This window comes from Anser brachyrhynchus, assembly GCF_964034855.1.
Source record: "Anser brachyrhynchus genome assembly, chromosome: 2".
Classification (NCBI taxonomy): domain Eukaryota; kingdom Metazoa; phylum Chordata; class Aves; order Anseriformes; family Anatidae; genus Anser; species Anser brachyrhynchus.
The window spans coordinates 148,202,921-148,220,799 of record NC_137695.1 but is presented as its reverse complement, the minus strand read 5'-3'; the positions used below and the strand labels follow the sequence as shown (position 1 = coordinate 148,220,799).

Here is a 17,879-nt window from a genome sequence, read left to right as displayed (position 1 = left end):
GATATGTCAGATTTTAAACCCTTTAAAATTTGAACAAATCCTTCACTTAGCTGCCAATAAGCAGTATGCTCTTTGCTGTTGTTTTGTAATTTAATATTTTACTCATGCCTGGTGTGACCCTGGTGCTTGATCGGGATTAATTTCCCACGCTGATTTGGTCTGAATGTGCCCTGCAAGCTAACATATTTGCAGACTCCGTTCTTCCCTTGTAAAATTCCCTGTTACCATCTGCAGGACAAAATGTTCTCTTTGACACCTTACAGAAGCGCCGACTGCCTGTCGAACAGCACGGTGTCAGCTGTTAAAGCCTGATCCAAACCCCACTGAAATCAGCGAAGTGTAGTGCAATTCAAGGTTTTTAGGGAAAGGCAATACCTTTTATTAGATCAGCTGTTGGAGCTGGAAAAAACAGACACGCTTTCAGGCACACAAATCCTTCTTCAGGTTTGAAATAGCAGCGGCGTTGCTTACACCAGCATTCCTTACCAGTGAGGCAGCTAGAGGCTCGGCAAGGTTTAAAAAATGTGATTAAAAGTGTGTGTGTCGCAGGGCCCTTCCTGCTGGGCAGGCGTAGGGTCAGGCTTCCTAGCAGGACATGGGCAAACACCATTCTCCTCTCTCCTCCATACCCCTTCCCAGTGTACACCTTACAAATAGGGGATGCATCCTGCAAGGATAAGGTCACTTCAGGCAGAGCTGAGAAAAAGCCTTTAATGCCTTAATACAAAGCCATGTCTTCTCCACAGTCACCATGCTACTGGGAAGGGCAGGGGCCAAGCTGCAGGCTTTGCTCTGCAGGTTGTGACCACAGCATCCACTCATTTCTGGAAATTCTGGCTCCTGACGTTTACAGCTGTCCTGCAAATAGGTGTGTGAACAATGGGCAAAATGAGTTTTATTCCCTTTCTTGTGGTTGGTTTACTGGGAGCTGCGTTTCTCAGAATTTCTGGAGTCACAGTTGGCTGAGCAGCCACCTAATAACAAAGCTTGTGATTGAAAATACTGCACAGGAAGGATAGTTCTGTGGAAAAGCCGTAAGCAGCTTCCCATAGTCTTTGGGTTGTTTGTGGTCATGGAATAAATAAGTAAATAAAAAAGAAGTAACAGCCCAGTGTAGTGTCTGCTTACTCCCCTGGATAATGCGTCTGAAGAGCCTGCTTTTTCATCCCATAATAGACTTCATATTCATTTTCCATTTTCACTTCTTGAAATCGTAAAAGTGTGTACTAAAATCTTTCTATTTAAGGAACACAGGCAGATGCTCAAAAATTGCATGTTAACATTAACTGTAACATTTATTTCTATTTTTCTGTGCTAGAAGTCGGGGTGTTAACCGCAGCTAATAGCTGCGGTGTTAAGTAGCTAACAATGCTTTCTGTTTCTGTGGGTGTTTCTGTGGTACCGGGGCTGTGAGAACTTCGGGTGTTACATTCTTGCTGGAGTGTATTAATAAGTACATTAATTATGTGTCTGCTCTACTCAGGCCCATTTGAAAATGAAAGGTTGCATTTCAAGAAACTGTCACCGTAAGAAAATTGTAAATAAGGATTAAGGCTCCTCAAGAAATTAAAAAGATGAACTTTTATGAGGTTAGGTTGGTTAGTATACAGACATGAACAACCAGTGAGAAAGTTAATGCTGTAAACAGGTATATGATTATTGTAAAAGCTTAATTTGGAAGGAAAAATATCTTTTAAAAATCACATAATCACAGAATAATTAAGGTTGGGAAAGCCCTCCAAGATCATCTGGTCCAACCATCCCCCTACCACCTATGTCACCCACTAAACCATGTCCCTAAGCCCGACGTCCAACCTTGCCTTGAACACTCCCAGGGACGGTGACTCCACCACCTCCCTGGGCAACCCGTCCCAGTCCCTGACTGCTCTTTCTGAGAAGAAAATGATATAAGCCAAGAATCTTTGGCTTAGGCTTAAGATCTGCTTTGGGTGTTGGTATTCTTGTATGAAGCTTTCCTACAACTGGCTTGAAATCCCCTAAAAGTTCAGAAATTTATTGGGCCCTGTCTTCATATAAAATATGGGTGTTTCAAAGATGCTTTTCAGTCTGAATTCATCATTTAAAGCACCTTGAATTTATGGATCTGAACTACCATTTCTGGTGTGCCATTCCCAGCCTGGCTAATCTTTGACTTACCCCTTCCATATGTTTCTCTACCCAGTGCCATGCCCAGTGACACACATCCATGGCAAATTCGTTGGCATCAAGCATAAAGCATATGTAGACAGCTGCTTCTCTTTTCTGGAGAAGGTTTTAATGAAAGAATCATGTAGACAATCAGATAGTCTGGTGAATCTCAGAATTTGTTCAGTCCTCTTTTAATACCAAGGTGTTTGGGTTTGAAAGTGTGGCTGTGAGGTTGTTTCTGTGTAACATGGTGTCTTTTCCTTTATGTGAACCAAAATAAAAAGGGTGAATGTGTCTGTGAAAGCCAAGACCCTTTCATATTCCCATCTATTTTAAGACTCCTAAATGCTGCCAGATTAGAATAAGTGAAAACTAGGGACCATACTTAGTCCTCGTAACAGTAATTGTGTGGCCATGTGGACAGCTGCATGCCCAAACTGCAAAATACAATTCTGCATCTGGATTCTGCAGACAGTGAGGGGCTTTGATGTCCCGGTTGTTAGATATCTTCTACAGATGGGTCTGAAATGTAGACACAGATCCATCTCTGAGTCAATGCTTCAGATCAACCCCGTGTTTAGGTTGGATCTCTTTATAAACTGACACTCATTGAATTGTTGAGAAGCAAGGTATGGAGAGAGAAGCAATGACAATGTGAACTACAGAGGAAAGAAGCAAACCCATCTGCTCCCAAACCAGTATTTTTTGCTAGTTGATGTTCTTTAATAGTGATGATGTTGCAGCTTTTTTAGTTTTGAACCTAGAAACAACAGCAGCAGTGTCCAGCGCTCAGGTTAACGTGACAGCTACACATGAACGGTGCACATTACAAAAATACATCTAAGGTCCTTTCATGCATACCACAGCCAAATAACAGACAGCTCTGTCTCTGTGTTCTTCCACTACTGCATTTATGGAGTAGCCTGTAGTGAGTGAAGGCTGCTAGGAGGGTTGGAAACAGTAGTGCTAATGAGAGCAGCAGATTTCATTGTGCCTTACTCCATTTCTGCTGCATCTGGTTATAAGTTCATGTGGGAGATGTCAAAAAAACACAGAAGGAAAACTCTTTTGTTCTTTACCTTGCCCAGGACTCAAGATGTTCGTATTGTCAGGCTTTGCACCATGGCTTTGCCTCTTGTTTCACCAAAAATTTCCTCCTTTTCAGGTGCCAGGAGACAACGAGAAGCACTGGAAGCCAGTATTAGTGGTCTTGACAGAGAAAGACCTCTTAATATATGAGAGCATGCCGCGGATGAAGGAAGCTTGGTTCAGCCCTCTGCATACGTACCCCCTCCTAGCCACCAGGTACCTGTGCTTTTTTATTTCAGCCACTTCAAGAACATCGGGAATGGCTGAATCAGCCAAGATCAGGTGTAGCTGGTGCAAGGCTATAGATCACATTTGAAATGCCGTAGTTTGAGAAACAGATTCTTCCTAAATGGGCCGATGTGCTCAGCTTAACAGTTCCTCTTCACTTCTTCTCCATTTCAAGTTTTGGCCAAGGCTAATTGCCAGAATCACACCAGAAAGGATTATGAATGCAGTAGTTTGGCCCAGATCCAGGAGTGCTGAAAAAGTCAAGTTTGATCTCCTGAGATCTCTATCTCAGCATGCAGACCTGAGGACTCGGCAGATGCATTCGTATTTCCAGCTACTTCTCCAGGATGAAAAATTGGAAATTGTTGCCCTGGTTTGAATGTGCTGGTGCAGGAGTACTGTGACAGTGGTTTGGGGCTTCTGGGGTCTTGCACAGGTGACAGAGACGCTTAATTTCAGTATGGCTTGTGTTCCTGCTCTAGGAAGTGAAATCCTGGTGTTTTTAGCTTAAAATGTGAGCTTGGAAGACACATTCTTGAATCTAGGTTGGAAATAACCATCTGCATTATTTCAGAGGTATCCATCAACTCTAATTCAGAGGGAGCTTTCCCATGGTTGTCTTTATACAGTGGAAACTGTCTGTGCTTCTTGATGTGAATCTTAATCACATTTCTCTGCCAGTATGGTCAAAGGGCTTGAGAAAGAGCTGCTGCCTCATTGTTTTGGCCTTGCTACAGGCCTCTATTGTACTATTTTCAATGTGTTCTCTTTCAGAATGGCTGGTAGTACATGGCCAAAAGCAGTGGGTCTCTTACTGCACTCTCATTAGTTAATTTTTGTTCTCAGTCTCTTCATTCTCTCCCCAAATGAGCTGAGACTTTGCTGCTAAATCATTATATTAAATAAAAAAATAGCAAACTATGCTAATGGTTGCTTTGTCCCAGTCAGTCTACCCATGATGAAGCTTTCAAGACTTTGGGGAGACGGGTTCTGATTTACCCTGTGTTACTGTGAAAAGAGATGTGTCACCATAAAATGAGGTGAGGGTCCCATGCTCCGCAGTTGCAGCCTGCTGTGTGTGGTGGCAGTGCAAGCTGAGAATTTCAGCACAATTTGTCAATTCCAGCTGACAATGAAAACTAGGTAAGGTGTTGGGGCAGGAGATTGTGTCTGGGCGTGTCACTAGACCTTGATGTGTTGCTGCCCCAAGATAAATGGCACGTGGTGTGGTGTTACCTCATGGTAATTGTGCCCCTGTGTGAGTGTGCCAGTGTCGTCAGGGATTTATCGCTCCTCCTATTGCAACATCCTGCCTTAAGGAAGGCTCGTCAGTGTGTTTGACCGAGCAGGGAGGGAGTTCTGGACAGCATCAGTGCAAGGTGGAAGGAGCTGACAGAGTTTGTAAACAGACTTATAAATAGAAGTCCCCAGTGATGAGGACCGTGCGCTTTTTCTGGAGAACCCAATTCAGCACCTCACCTACACGCCAAGCTTTTTCAGAACCTACCCCCAACCTCCCTGCCTCATCTGCTCTTTGTTCGAGCTGCTGGAGACTCACCATTTGGATAATGCATCTTGCACAAGCGGAAGAAACACTGGGAATTCCCAAGGAGGTGGTTCGTGGTTACTGCCAGCACGTGGTGGTGCCTGCTGTGGGCTGCGCGGAGCGTGACGTTGTTCAGCTGGGCCTGTTCCTTTATGAGTTCCCCACCCTGTTTTATAGAGTGTCGGTTATCTGACCACATTCCTTCCGCCCCAAAACAAACTTTGCTACCTTTCGTGGAAAACCCGCAGCAGAAGGTGATGCAACTCCTCCCCCCCGTTTCGGGGTGTCAGTGGACCTCAGTCCTATTCATTAAAGTGACTGGAGATCCTGCCTGTGGTAAGCACAGCTCAGGGACACTGAGGTAGCCACGACCTGACATCCAGACCCTCCTGTTGGCTGGGCCCTGTTGGCCGCTGGTAATGGCCTGAGCACATCCTTTAGCCTGTCTCAGGTGTGAGGCAATTACTAATCTCTACATTTTAACCAATTTAACAAAGTCACTTCACTGTGGTGGATCATCCTCCTGGCAGGAGCAGGGTGTTGCTCACCTTCAGGAAATGAGGGCTGGATGACCATGGCCCCCCGCCCTCCACACACTCAGGGGGCTGCACAAAGCTCGTGTTCCTTCAGGATTTCCCTTTAGTGAGTGCTGCCCATGAGCAGCCCATGCATGCCTGTCCTACAGCTCTGCCGCTTCATTGGGAAACACCTGTGTCTTGCTCAGACGGTTTATTCTCCTCATCAGCGCCAGTTTGGCTTTGGGTTGCTAGCCAGTGCACCCTTCCCCTTCCTGCCCACACGTCTTCATGAACATTTGAACACTGCCAGGGTTGGGGCATCCACAGCTTCTCTGGACAGCCTGTGCCAGTGCCTCACCATCCTCAGAGAAAAGAATTTCTTGCTAATATCTAATCTAAACCTACCCTCTTTTAGTTTGAAACCATTACCCTCGTCCTATCCCTACACTCCCTGACAGAGTCCCTCCCCACCCTTCCTGTAGGCCCCCTTTAGGCCCTGTCAGGCCGCTGTAAGGTCTCCCTGGAGCCTTCTCTTCTCCAGGCTGAACAACCCCAACCCCCTCAGCCTGTCTTCGTAGCAGATTTGCTCCAGCCCCTTGATCATCTTTGTGGCCCTCCTCTGGACTCAATCCAACAGGTCCATGTCCTTCTTGTGCTGGGGGCCCCAGAGCTGAACACAGGACTCTCCACATGGGGTCTCACAGGAGGGGCTTCCCTCGCCCTGCTGGCCACCCTTCTTTTGATGCAGCCCAGGATAGGGTTGGCTTTCTGGCCTGCAAACACATATTGCTGCTTCATGTTGAGGTTCTCATCAACCAACACCCCCAGGCCCTTCTCCTCAGGGCTGCTCTCAATCCATTCTCTGCCCAGCCCATATCTGTGCTTGGGATTGCTCCTTCCCAGATGCAGGACCTGATAAATACATGAATTGTTGAATCCCCAAGGTTAACAGTTTGCATGAATTGACAAATTTCCTAAATCAGTACACCTACTGTTGTGTCTGTTTTTGACTAAAACCCTACAGGATTCTGATTTTATGTTCTGTCACACAGAGTGGTTACAGCAGCCGAATAAACATGGTTTGCTGTTGTTATCGACTGCTGTGTTCATGCTCAGCCAGTGATTACCCTCCTCATGACACATTTTTTTAATCCCTCTGCGCATTGATCAGTGCAACTGAGAACTTTTCACCTGGAAAGTTTGCAGACCACATGTTGTAATCTTGGCTGCTCCCATCTTTCAGATTTTTACGAGTCCTTGAGAAAACGTTTTTGCTTAGCTAATGCATATTTGAAAAGCTGCTGAAACTGGAAAACTTCAGTGCCAGATACTGCACAGAGTCATGCTTAATCTACCCAGGACATAATGAGCAGAGAAAATTGGGAAGTGGTAGAAGGATTATGATCTTCTGACAGTATTTTAAAAGCAGAATTTCAACACACCCTTTCTGTTTGTTGATAAGTTTGCCTTCAAACTATGGATGCTATTAAGATCTAAAAATATTTTCTAGGCAGTGTTTCCCAGGTTTGTGTGGAACATAAGTAACAGCTCAAATAAACCTGAGATCAGGAGATTTAGGTCGTTCCTTTAAGGCTCTGCACTGGGAGGCACAGCAACTGGCTCGTAGCCCTGACTCCAAGGACCTTTTTGTCATAATCCCTGTTTCAGTGTTTCCTTATGCCCGAAATAGGAATAACAATGCCTCCCTATGGCATGGGAAAGGGGCTTGAGCAATTTCATCTTAAATGTTTGCAATCAAGTTGCATTATCTATCAGAGCAGATATCGGAAAAAAAAAAAAAGCCACATGTTACACCCTGATTAAGATCAGGTATCTCTAAGTAGCTTTGGGGCAAAGCTGAGCTCTGTGACCAGAAAGTACTAAAGCACTTTGATACGGGATGCTGATACGAATTGCAAACATTTTGTGATTGCGAGCACAGGGCTGCTTATCTAGATAAATCCATTTTTTTTTCATGAACACCACATTGTTACAAACATTCACCAATTTCTGTAGTGTGGCTTTCTAACCGTGCAGCAGAGCACCCCCGAGAAGAACTGCTTGAAGCCTTGCCAGCTGTCCTGCCATGGCGTGCTGCAAGGTAGCGGCAAGGGCTCCAGGTGGGAGGTTGGGAAAGGAGTTTGGGCAGTGATTAATCGTCTTTGGGCACTGATTAATCGTCTGTGCAAGTGGACAGAGAGGCAGGCAGAAAGTATAAGGGTGCCCGAGCACGCCGGGGAAGGAGCATGAGGCAGCATGCAGGCTGTGCAAGGTCTCTGCTTGACGTCCTGGGTGCCTGTGTCACCCTTGAAGGCAGATCTTGGATGAATGAGGGCCTGCACGTAGGTTTCCAAAGAGTACAGCTGCTCCAGAGCAGGTTTCAAATGTTAAGTCAAGGGTTAAGAAGTGGTTTCAACGTAAGAAAGGTCAGATTGTAGTGGCCTTCTGCTGGGCAGAGCTGCATGACTGTTGATGCACTTGTATCACGGCCTCCTCTGAGATAAATCTCCAGTGAGCAGCTGAACACCTGCTTTGAATGTCAGTGCTGGTTTTCGCTGAAGAGACCATTAGATTTTGCTGCATTGAGGTGTTTGAAACTCTTTTCAAAGCACTGCAGTGAGCAGCGGCTCCCGGAGAGCCTCACCTGGCACCCGCACGTCACGCCGTACCACACGCGTCTCGCTGTCGCGCACCTGCGGAGAACAATGCCGTAAGGCTCCCCACAGCACAGACACACAAGGGAGAAATTAGAGGTGAGCAGGGTCTTCCTGGCTCCGTGGAGCATGTGAAAAGTCGCATTTCCCTACACACAGCACAGACCAACCTTCTCCTGCCCTCTTGCGGCTCTGGGCAGAGCTCTCGGGGACACCTCAGGCAGGGGCGCAGCGGCAGCAGGGCTGCACTGGGTGCTCCCAGAGCAGCTCGGGGTGCCTTGGTGGCTCTTGGGTGCAGGGTACAACCTCCTCTGCCTTCTCCAGAGCCACCTGTGAAGTTTGCAAGATTATATTTTTGCCTTTTGGGGTGTTTTTGTGTTCTTCGGGATAAAGTATTTTTTCTGTAAGTGAAACTAGACTGAATTTATCAAAGCTTGGGAATCCTTGGACTTGTACCCAAATACATCGGTGCTGATACATAAATGCTGTCAAATGTTCCCCTGCCTATTTCTCTAGTTTGTGTTTAGCTGCACGATCTTCCAAAGCATGATCTGGAGTTGTATGATAGAAAAGGATTTTTAAATGGTGAGACTGAATTTTTGATAATGGGGGGATAATGTGAATGAGAAGGCAGGCAAGAAAAAGGCTCATGTTGGATGTGTCCAACACACTTTAATTTGTAAAACGCATCTCCATTTTACTCATATGATGAAAAACCTAAAAAGCCAGTGCAGTGGATGATTCATGAAGACCTGGGTGGTTTTTTTTGTGTGTGTTTTGCTGGTTTTTTTGAAAGGCAATAAAACCTTTGAACCATCTGTCACATATTCGGTATCGTAAGTATTAGAGCATATTTTTTAGCGCAGTTCTTCAACTCTGTATAAAGGAGCTTTATCTGTAATATCAAACTTGATGTGAACAAAAGTTGTGGGGCTGTTTGTTTGCTGCTCGCCTCCCTTACTACAAAATCTGCCCGGAGTGCAGTTAGGAGTGCTGGTGTATCAAAGGGCAGCGGGGAGTTTCTGTGGCCCTTACAGAGACCAAAAGGCAGGCAGGGAGGTGGTGGTGCTGCTGCGCGAGAGGTTTTCCTGCCCAGACACGGGCAAGTCCGCACGGGCTCTCTGCACCTGGACTCCTGGCGCTCCTGGTGATGTGAGATCAAGGAGGATGCTCAAAATTCACAGAAAGCTACCAGAAACCTGAGCATGAGCAAACCCAGCAAACCTGACAGCGGGCTATGAAAGAGGGGTACGTCTGTTCAGCACAAAGCGTATCCCAGCATGAACCCCCAGGGAATTTGGGAAAATCAGATTCCTTATGGCTAGTGTTTCAGTAACTGTAAAGACGATGTTCTTTTTTCTTTATTTTCTTTCCTTTTTGCCTTTTTTTTTCCTATTAAAACATCTACTTCTGTGATCTCAGGTAACCTTCCAGGTGCTAAGCAATAATTTGAGGGCAAATTAGTATTTAGTAGATCATATGTAAAGTCTAAGGTTTCATGCTTCAGTGTGTGTTCTTACTACCATGATATATATGTATTTTATAGTCTCATACAAAGCATATTGTTTGCCTACAGAAAGGCAAACTGGAGACACAAGACAGAAATAAGATTTTCAGAAGAATTTGCCTGGTTTCGCTTTGTGATTCCCTCTGAGGGTTAGTGCCCAGACCTCACAGTGTGACAAGCTCCTCTGTTTTATTCTTCCCAGCTGAATCAGTGTCACAACCCCGGGTGATGCTGTGTTCACTGTCCCACACTTCTGCAGGAGAAAAAAAGGAGAGAACTGTCTTTAATAGGAATGAAATATTATGAAGTCTTGATTTTTCTCTCAAAAAAAAAATCCTGCAATTAATGTTGGCCAACGTGAACAAACCTTTCCTAGTCTCGGGAGAACAACTGTTCATGCCCGGCAAAGAAATTTTAATTGCAGCAAAATGCGAGAGCATTTCAGGATTACAAATAGCTGCAGCATTTTGCATTTTACAGGTACCTTATGGGAAAAGTATACACAAGACAGCACTTGGCATCTCCGTATTTTACAGAATTTCAGACTTTATGGGAATTGGTACTTTATCCAGCAGCATTTATTGTAGAGTTTGTCTGCAGATGTTTGAGCTTTATGGCAAATGCAGCTTGACAGTGAAAGCTGGATTCAGCTGCGTTGTCTGAGCGAGCATTTCCATCTGTCGACCAAACCCCAGCAGCACACAGCGGTAGGTGAGTTCCCTCAGATCCTCATCCACAGGGTTTTTTTGTGCAATTTGTTGTACTGCGATGGACGTTCATTCTCTGAGTGTCACTGGCAGCCACTTTAGGCTTAAATACAGAGGAGATGTGAATTCTGATGCTCCCAGCCACGTACATTTAGGAATGTGCAACGCTGAGTTTTAGTTGGGTAGGGATTTTGGTGCAGTGCTCAGCAGTGATGGTCCTGTGGCCTCTGTGGAAGCAGTTCAGGGCTCTCCCATCTGATGGGGAGGCACAGCCACAGTGCTAAAGGGAACAGCACTGTGTGCTGCCCTGCTTGGTGGCATTTCCCATCATGGGACCGAGTTGCCTGTCCTGGCATCGGGGTACAACAGCCCAGAGGCACTTGCGCTGCTGCTTGTTCTTCTGCTTGTACGGGTAAAGGGGGTCCTTAATTCACAGGGGACGTTATGGCCAGCACTAAACGTCCTTCAACAGTCGTACAGAAAACCAGCATTCAGCCACCAGCCTCCAGCTTTGTCTGTGCTGTAACCACTAACGTATATTCAAATCCAATTCCAGGTTGGTCCACTCTGGCCCGGGAAAAGGCTCACCGCAGTCTGGGATGGATTTGTCTTTTGCAACCCGTACCGGCACAAGGCAAGGGATCGAAACCCACCTGTTCAGGACGGAGACGAGCAGAGACCTCTCACTGTGGACACGGAGCATAGTGCAGGGCTGTCATAATTCTGCAGAGCTCATCACAGAAATCACAACGTGTGAGTAGCAGATGCAGCGTTGCTTCTTCACGCTTTTTACTCTGTTTTACAGACTGATGGCTGTCAGTTCAAGCCCTTTCTGCTACAGTTGATTCATTTTTAAAAAAGTACATACTTAGTGGTTTGTGTGTTTAAAATACAATCTTCTTGCTTTCCTCCCCAGCCCTAGCTGGTATGGTACCCATGGCCAGTACAATAAAACAAGGACACAGTCACTGTCATTCTGACTTCTCATCCTGTTTTCCTGACCCTGTTCAGACACAAGTCTGTTGCCAGCCACGCTGGGCTGTGTGTCATAGAGAAGTAAATGTGAGAGGTTTGTCCAGAAGGCCACAAAGAGTGAACAAGGGACAACAATTCACTTGCTGTGTGCTAGGAACGGGCAGTTGTGTTGCTCTTGACATGCATCTCCCTAAAAGGTTCTTAGGAATTTTATTTTGAACAGGAATCAGAACTGGAGCAGAGTAAATTCATTATTTGAGGCCCCTCTCCATCACTGCCTCCTCCTTGGTGTGGAAGGCAGAGGCAGCTGGTGCCGTGCTTTGTGCAGCAGGCAGGCAGTGAGGGTTGTCAGGCTGTAGACGGGAGCCCCTCGGAGAAGATCAGGTAACACACGGCCCGTTTCTATTCCCTCAGCTCAGGTGTGTGACAGTCCCAGCCTGCTCAGCTCTGCTGGAGGAAAGGTGCTGTGGTGTGTGCGTGGAATACCTCAGCTTTCTGGGAAACTGTTAAAAAGCCTTGGTTATCAAAGAAGTTCACAGGAAGATGGGGGAAAGAATTTGGGATGCAAACACTTAAACTGTGTTTTTTAATTTGGATCATGATATGTTTCAGAGCTGAGGGAAAGATGCAGACTTTCTGCTGCAGTTGCTGTTAGATACAATTATCTGGGCCCTTTTTCAATTACTATGACACTAATGAGGACTCCAGAGCGTCTTCATCTTCGTCAAAATTCTTCAGGGATCCCCTTTACAGCTTCTAATTTTGCCACGCATTGTGCGACACGTTTATTGATTTTGGCTCTGTCACACGTAAGAAGAGGAGCTGTGACTTTGTTGAGGTTTGGAAGGAGGAGATGCCAGCCCGGGTCATCTTAAACTTCATTCCATTGCTTTAGTGGCAGCACGTAGATGTACGCTACAGTATGAAGAATGCAGCAAATAAGCAGAAGGACTGACATCGGTGCTGTTACCACCAAGCAGAAGCTTAGTCCCTGTATACAGACCCTAACTAACAAATGGTGCTTGGGCCTTGCACAGCAGAGTGACTTGGGTTGTTTTTCCAAATCTGCAGGTTTACCATTAGAGCACGATTAACCAGTTGTAGGAAAGGTTGGTTTCCACAAGGCGTTGCTGAGATCGAGTGTAAAATCTGCAGCCAAATGGAGTTTGTTGCTTTTCAGAATGTTACAGTCTGCATTTTGTTTCCATGTTTAGCTTGCACATATAAAAGCCAGGAGTGCCGTTTGACCATCCATTATGAACATGGATTCTCTCTTACAACCGAACCACAAGACGGTGCCTTCTCTAAGACAATTGCACAATACCCCTACGAAAAACTGAAAATGTCCTCAGATGATGGGATAAGGATGCTCTATTTAGACTTTGGAGGAAAAGATGGAGAAATTGTAAGTACTGCATTTAGCAGAGGGGTGCACATTACCATCTCTGTGGTGCTCCTTAAGGCTGTGGGAGTGGAAAAGCACTGATAGCAGCTGGCCAGTGTGGTTCCAGTACCAGGATATAGATGCCATGCTTCGCAGTGCAGCATGATCTGGCTTTAGAAAGAAATAATCTTAAAAAAAAGAGGTAAAAAGGTAAAAGCATGCAAGGAAAGGTGAAAGATTTCTTCTGTTTAAGAGAAACTCTCTGTGTAGCCAGATGTTAGAATGTTTGTAGGTTTTCTTTACAATTTTAAAATGATTGTAGGTAGAAGAACATAAGAATGAGACATTGCTAATAATTCCAACGTGCACATATCTACTTTATCTGATATGACAACAGTTCTAGACACTTTTGAACACCTAGTTGCTGAAAAAATTGAGGACTACAGATGTAGAGCAAACTGTCTGCTTAAGCCTTAAAGTTAGCTGTCACAAGGCCTAAAAATAAGGTGCTTATTCCTACAAACAGTGTAGATACCATAAATTATGCAAACGTAATCTTTCCTGTCAAGCTTTTCAGCAGTTCCTGAGTATATTGTGTGCTTAATTCTTGATACCACCTTTGATAACATACTCTGTGAAGCCTTTATTGTCAGGCTGTAAACGTACTTCAGAAAGGAATCTGTTACTAGCTCTCAATAAAATTTGTTACTAGCTCTCAGTAAAGTTGATGTGTGACTGGTGGAAAGACCAGTCTGTTTTGTTCTGGTGTGAACTTAGTGCTCAACCTGTTGTCCACACTGAGAGAGTTGTCATGCTGTCATGCTTAGCAAGCACATGGTGAGGTGATCTGAGCTGTGACCATGGAAAAAAAATCTCAGTTCAGTTTCACTGCCAGCTGCATGAAGAGAGAAGCAACCATGCAACTCGAGGAGCAGTATTTTGGCTTCAGCAGTGACCGAGAGCAGGTACACAGGGAAGAGTGCAAGGACAAGGTATTGGACACAGCAGTCACACCACCAGCCCTGGTCAGAAACAGGCTGAAGAGATGGAGGGGTTGAAAATCTTGGAAAAGGGCTTGCAGCCTCCTAGTCGGTTTTACGCTGCTCTCCCAGGCAGACATAAGCCCAGGGGCACAGGGATCTCATCTGCTTTCAAGATGCTTCTTACTCACTTTTAGTGACCTAAATATTTGCAGCTGCATGCAAAGAAATAACAATGTGTTGTAATACAGGGTAGCTATTAATAGAAGTCTGTTGAAAATACCAGGCAGCAGTTAATCTAGTAAACACTGCATAAATGACTGCTTATTTGAGCTGTAATCTAATCTAATTATTCTCAACTTTATTTCTTCCTGTAATTTCAGCAACTGGACCTTCATTCCTGTCCAAAACCAGTCGTGTTCATCATCCATTCCTTCCTGTCGGCTAAGATCACAAGACTTGGTTTGGTGGCATAAACGGGGTACACACATCTGGTTCTTCAAAGAAAAACGGAGCAACCCTGCTAATCAGAAGTACATCAACATTAGCGACCTGCAACGGATAACAGCCTGCACCAGACTGGGGTTCGGCACCAGGCCTCGGTCATTTCTGGCAGCCTTTCAAGGCCAGGTTTTGATTTTGATCAGCTGAAGAGGTGGCATGACAAGGAAAACAGTGGATTTCATTGTAAATAGTGGGATTTTCAGATCCCGTCTCAGACAGTGACCGAGTGTAGTACCATGCGTGTAATTGTTCAGACCCATAAGTTGTGCCTATTTCAATGTACTTGTTTATATAGAATCAGTAAAGGGCTAAGCAGAAAGGATAGGGCGTTGGTTATGATGCAAGCTCAAGGTTGTTTGAGTACAAGTTCTGTAAGATGGTCCCACCGCCTAGAAGGCAAGTGGTTTTTTTCTGTTCTAACCCGTGCACCACTGACAGATTTCTCACGGGGAGCCACCAGACCGTGCTGCTCGAATACCCAGCAGAGCGAGCACCTACGCGTCTTTGAGTGGGGTGCTCTGAAGCAACACAGAGCTGCAAGGAATGCCAGCTGCAAGGTCCGGGCTGAGGGGCACTTTCAGATTAAAGGGTAGGGCCACCTCGTGTGCGTTCCTCGCGGTGGATGCAGTGCAGCGCTAGCTGGGGGGGTGCACTGGGTGCTGGCTGGCACCGAGGCATAGGTAGGAGCCTCCTCTGTTACCGAACACACAGGATGTGTTTTCGTAATGACTTTCAAAGCGGTTCAAATGACCTTGAGCTTCAGGTAGAAGAGAGCTGGAGCCATTTTGAAATGTGACCTAAGCTTCTGTCAGCATGCTTCCACTTGAGAGTTCTCCAACAGAAAGTCAGGCTGAGCTGTGCCAAGAGCTTCCTGTCCTCCTACCCCAAATTTATTACCCCCTCAGCTCTACCGAGTCTGGTTGTATGGTCTTCATTTTGCAAATCTGGGCAAGGAGGAAGACTTCTTTTTTTTTATTATTTTCTTGATTTGATCAAGAGCAGCTCCTCACCGCTGAGGAAATGCACGGGGGGCAGGAACACGTCAGAAAAGCCTTAATATGGAACTGCTCCTGTGAGCGTGACTTGGAGCTTAGACTTCTTTCCTGCTGCTAAATCAGCTACGTTAAGAACTAGTGAAGAAAGGATTTGTCATCTTTAGCCTAGGTTAATATTAAGTGCATTGGGTGCAAGTCGAGATTTATTCCTTGCTGGTAAAACTTGCTTAGGAAGGTCACCTGTGTACACATGCCTTATGGTTTCCTGTTCTGTACCACAACTTACTGCTCTAAGTCAAAACAGTCACAGCTAAGCTCCAGCCCTGTTCAGTTAGGTTGTGGGCAGCAGGGCAGGCAAGCTGCTCTTCATTGTGGGATGATACAACTTGCACCTGGCGCTACTGAATTGGCTCAGTGTCGCTGGGTGGGAATAGAAAGAAACAGAACAGGGGTTGCATTTATATTGCTCTTAAATTTTAAATTGAACTGCTTTAGGTAGGGTTGTTTGCTTTTAGAGTTTTGCCCTAAATTCACACTTTGAAGGACAGGAGCTGTCTAGGAAATGATAAATGAAAAGCTTGTAAAAATTCACTTTTCATGCTACAACGTTTGTTTTATTCTTCAGAAAGCCAGTACGTTTCAATGTAACATCACTGGGCTAGTAAAGAAGAAAATTAAAAACAGAGTTTGGTTCTATGTTGCTTTTAAACTAAAAGTCTTGAGAGTTAAGAGTAAGTCATGCTGTTTTTTCACAGTGTAGGAATTAGCTTGTGGTGGTTTCCATAGGTATCCTAATCATCAAAACTAATTTAAAATTAAGATAGACTGAAATACTGAAAACAATTATTTTAGCCCATTAGCTAAGCTGACATTTGGGACACCGGCCCCACTGCCAGCGCCTCTCTCCAGTGAGAAGTCTGGAAGGTGATCTACCTGTCTGTGAACGTTGTTTTTACTGTCATGGTACTTGCACTTGAACCTTAATTCCTTGTGTAAGATCACAAGTTAGGAGCTATGTTACATAATTTACCGATAATTTCCAAATGTACATTGCTTGCTTTGCTCCCACTGCCATTCACGTGTCTTTCTGTAGCAGTTATTTAGGTCTCCTTTGGCTTGGAAGCTTCTAGGACGTAACGTCTTCTGAGAGCTGAGAGCAGTCGGTACGCTGGGGGACGAGGGCTCCGAACATGAACTCAGATCACATTGTCAAGTAAAAACGTGTGAAGTTTTTAAAAAGCGGTCGAGGACGCTGTGTGCAAAGTGGTTTATTGCTGTTCCAAAGTGTAACTTAAAAGTTTGGACCCAGGCTCCTATAAAAGTTCCCGAGGTTAAAGTGAGAACTTGCATACTGTGGGGTAGGTTAAATACATATGTAACTGTACTGCACTATTTCCTTATTCTTTTAACACTTACAGATCACTGGAATGTTATACTTAACCTGTATGTGCATTGTAAATAGTACAAATTCCTATATTAGTACCAACAAGTAAATTACACAATATGTAATCTAAGGTGCTCAGTACTATATGAAGTATAAGTGAATAACTAAACAGTTTGCAAAGAAAGTTCATATTATATATATTTATAGAAAAAAATAATGATAATTACAGATGCTATTTCTTCATTTTCAGATTTTGGACTGATTCATATTTGGATGGGATAGACAAATGAAATATGGACCTACTCCACATTTATAAGAGTATAGTGAATATTTATATTTTAGAGGAAAAGAATATATTTAATAAAGTCATTTATTGGATTTTTGTGAGGTGAGCTTACTTTGTACCCAAACGAGGTGTTTAGCAGGCTGTCCTTTGGTTTGGGGCTGGGGAACGCATGTTCTACACCTCAGTCATTCTGTAGGAGTTCAGTTACTTGAAAGAGCCATTCATCATATCGACAGAATGACTTTTAAAAATAATAATAAAAAAGTATTGACGTACTGTCAATGGCACGTTGGTGCTTTCTATTAAATAAACATTATTCCTATGACAGTCTGAAAGCATATTAAACAGCATTTTTTTTTTGCTGCTGGCGTTTACTGAGAGGCCAAAGGGGTGTTCTGGGCAAGGCTGTTCAGACACCTGCTGAAGTTACGATGCTTTCTCTGTTGCTTGTACTTAACTGGGCAGTTCCAGCAGTTATAAAATACTTCTGCTCAGCCTCTGCATCCAAGGAGTGGGGCCAACACGTGCCTTGGTTAGTTCTTACGAACAGTTAAGGAAAACAAGAACGTTTGTTTCCCCTCTACTTTAATTCTTAACCTCGTGGCCCAAATAGCTAACTGTGGGGTTGTACGTCTGTTCTGTCAGTGTTACAGGGGTGTGGCAGACCAGCCTGGTGGAAATCCTAAAAAGGGGTAGTTGTAGAGTTTCACTCTTCACAAGATACTGATTGTAGATTGGACATTCTGATCAGGAGGTCTGCGTAGAAGCTTCACCGTTAGAAAGACTTGGATACATATCGGAACATGTATGTTACTGGAAAAATGTGATATAAGGTGTTTGTTAAAAAATAAAAAAATAAAATAAATCTGATCTGCCTGTGTTCAGGGAAGCATACTGGTGTTTCCTAAGAGTCCTGCTTTTTAAGTAGAACTGGCATTTCTCTTAAGGTGTTTAATAAATCAGAACGCAACTCC

At 44.6% G+C, this 17,879-nt stretch overlaps 1 protein-coding gene across 1 annotated transcript in view; it reads left to right on the top strand.

Annotated features, from left to right (window-relative positions):
* Nucleotides 1–17,796, top strand: part of SNTB1 (syntrophin beta 1) — a 116,879-nt gene extending 99,083 nt beyond the window's left edge. The window contains exons 4-7 of the mRNA XM_080578769.1: nt 3,314–3,453; nt 10,954–11,150; nt 12,587–12,777; nt 14,120–17,796. Of these exons, the coding sequence (XP_080434895.1) occupies nt 3,314–3,453; nt 10,954–11,150; nt 12,587–12,777; nt 14,120–14,212 (621 nt within the window). The 3' untranslated portion in view covers nt 14,213–17,796. The remainder of the gene's footprint in view (nt 1–3,313; nt 3,454–10,953; nt 11,151–12,586; nt 12,778–14,119) is intronic.
* The last annotated feature ends 83 nt before the right edge of the window (nt 17,797–17,879 follow it).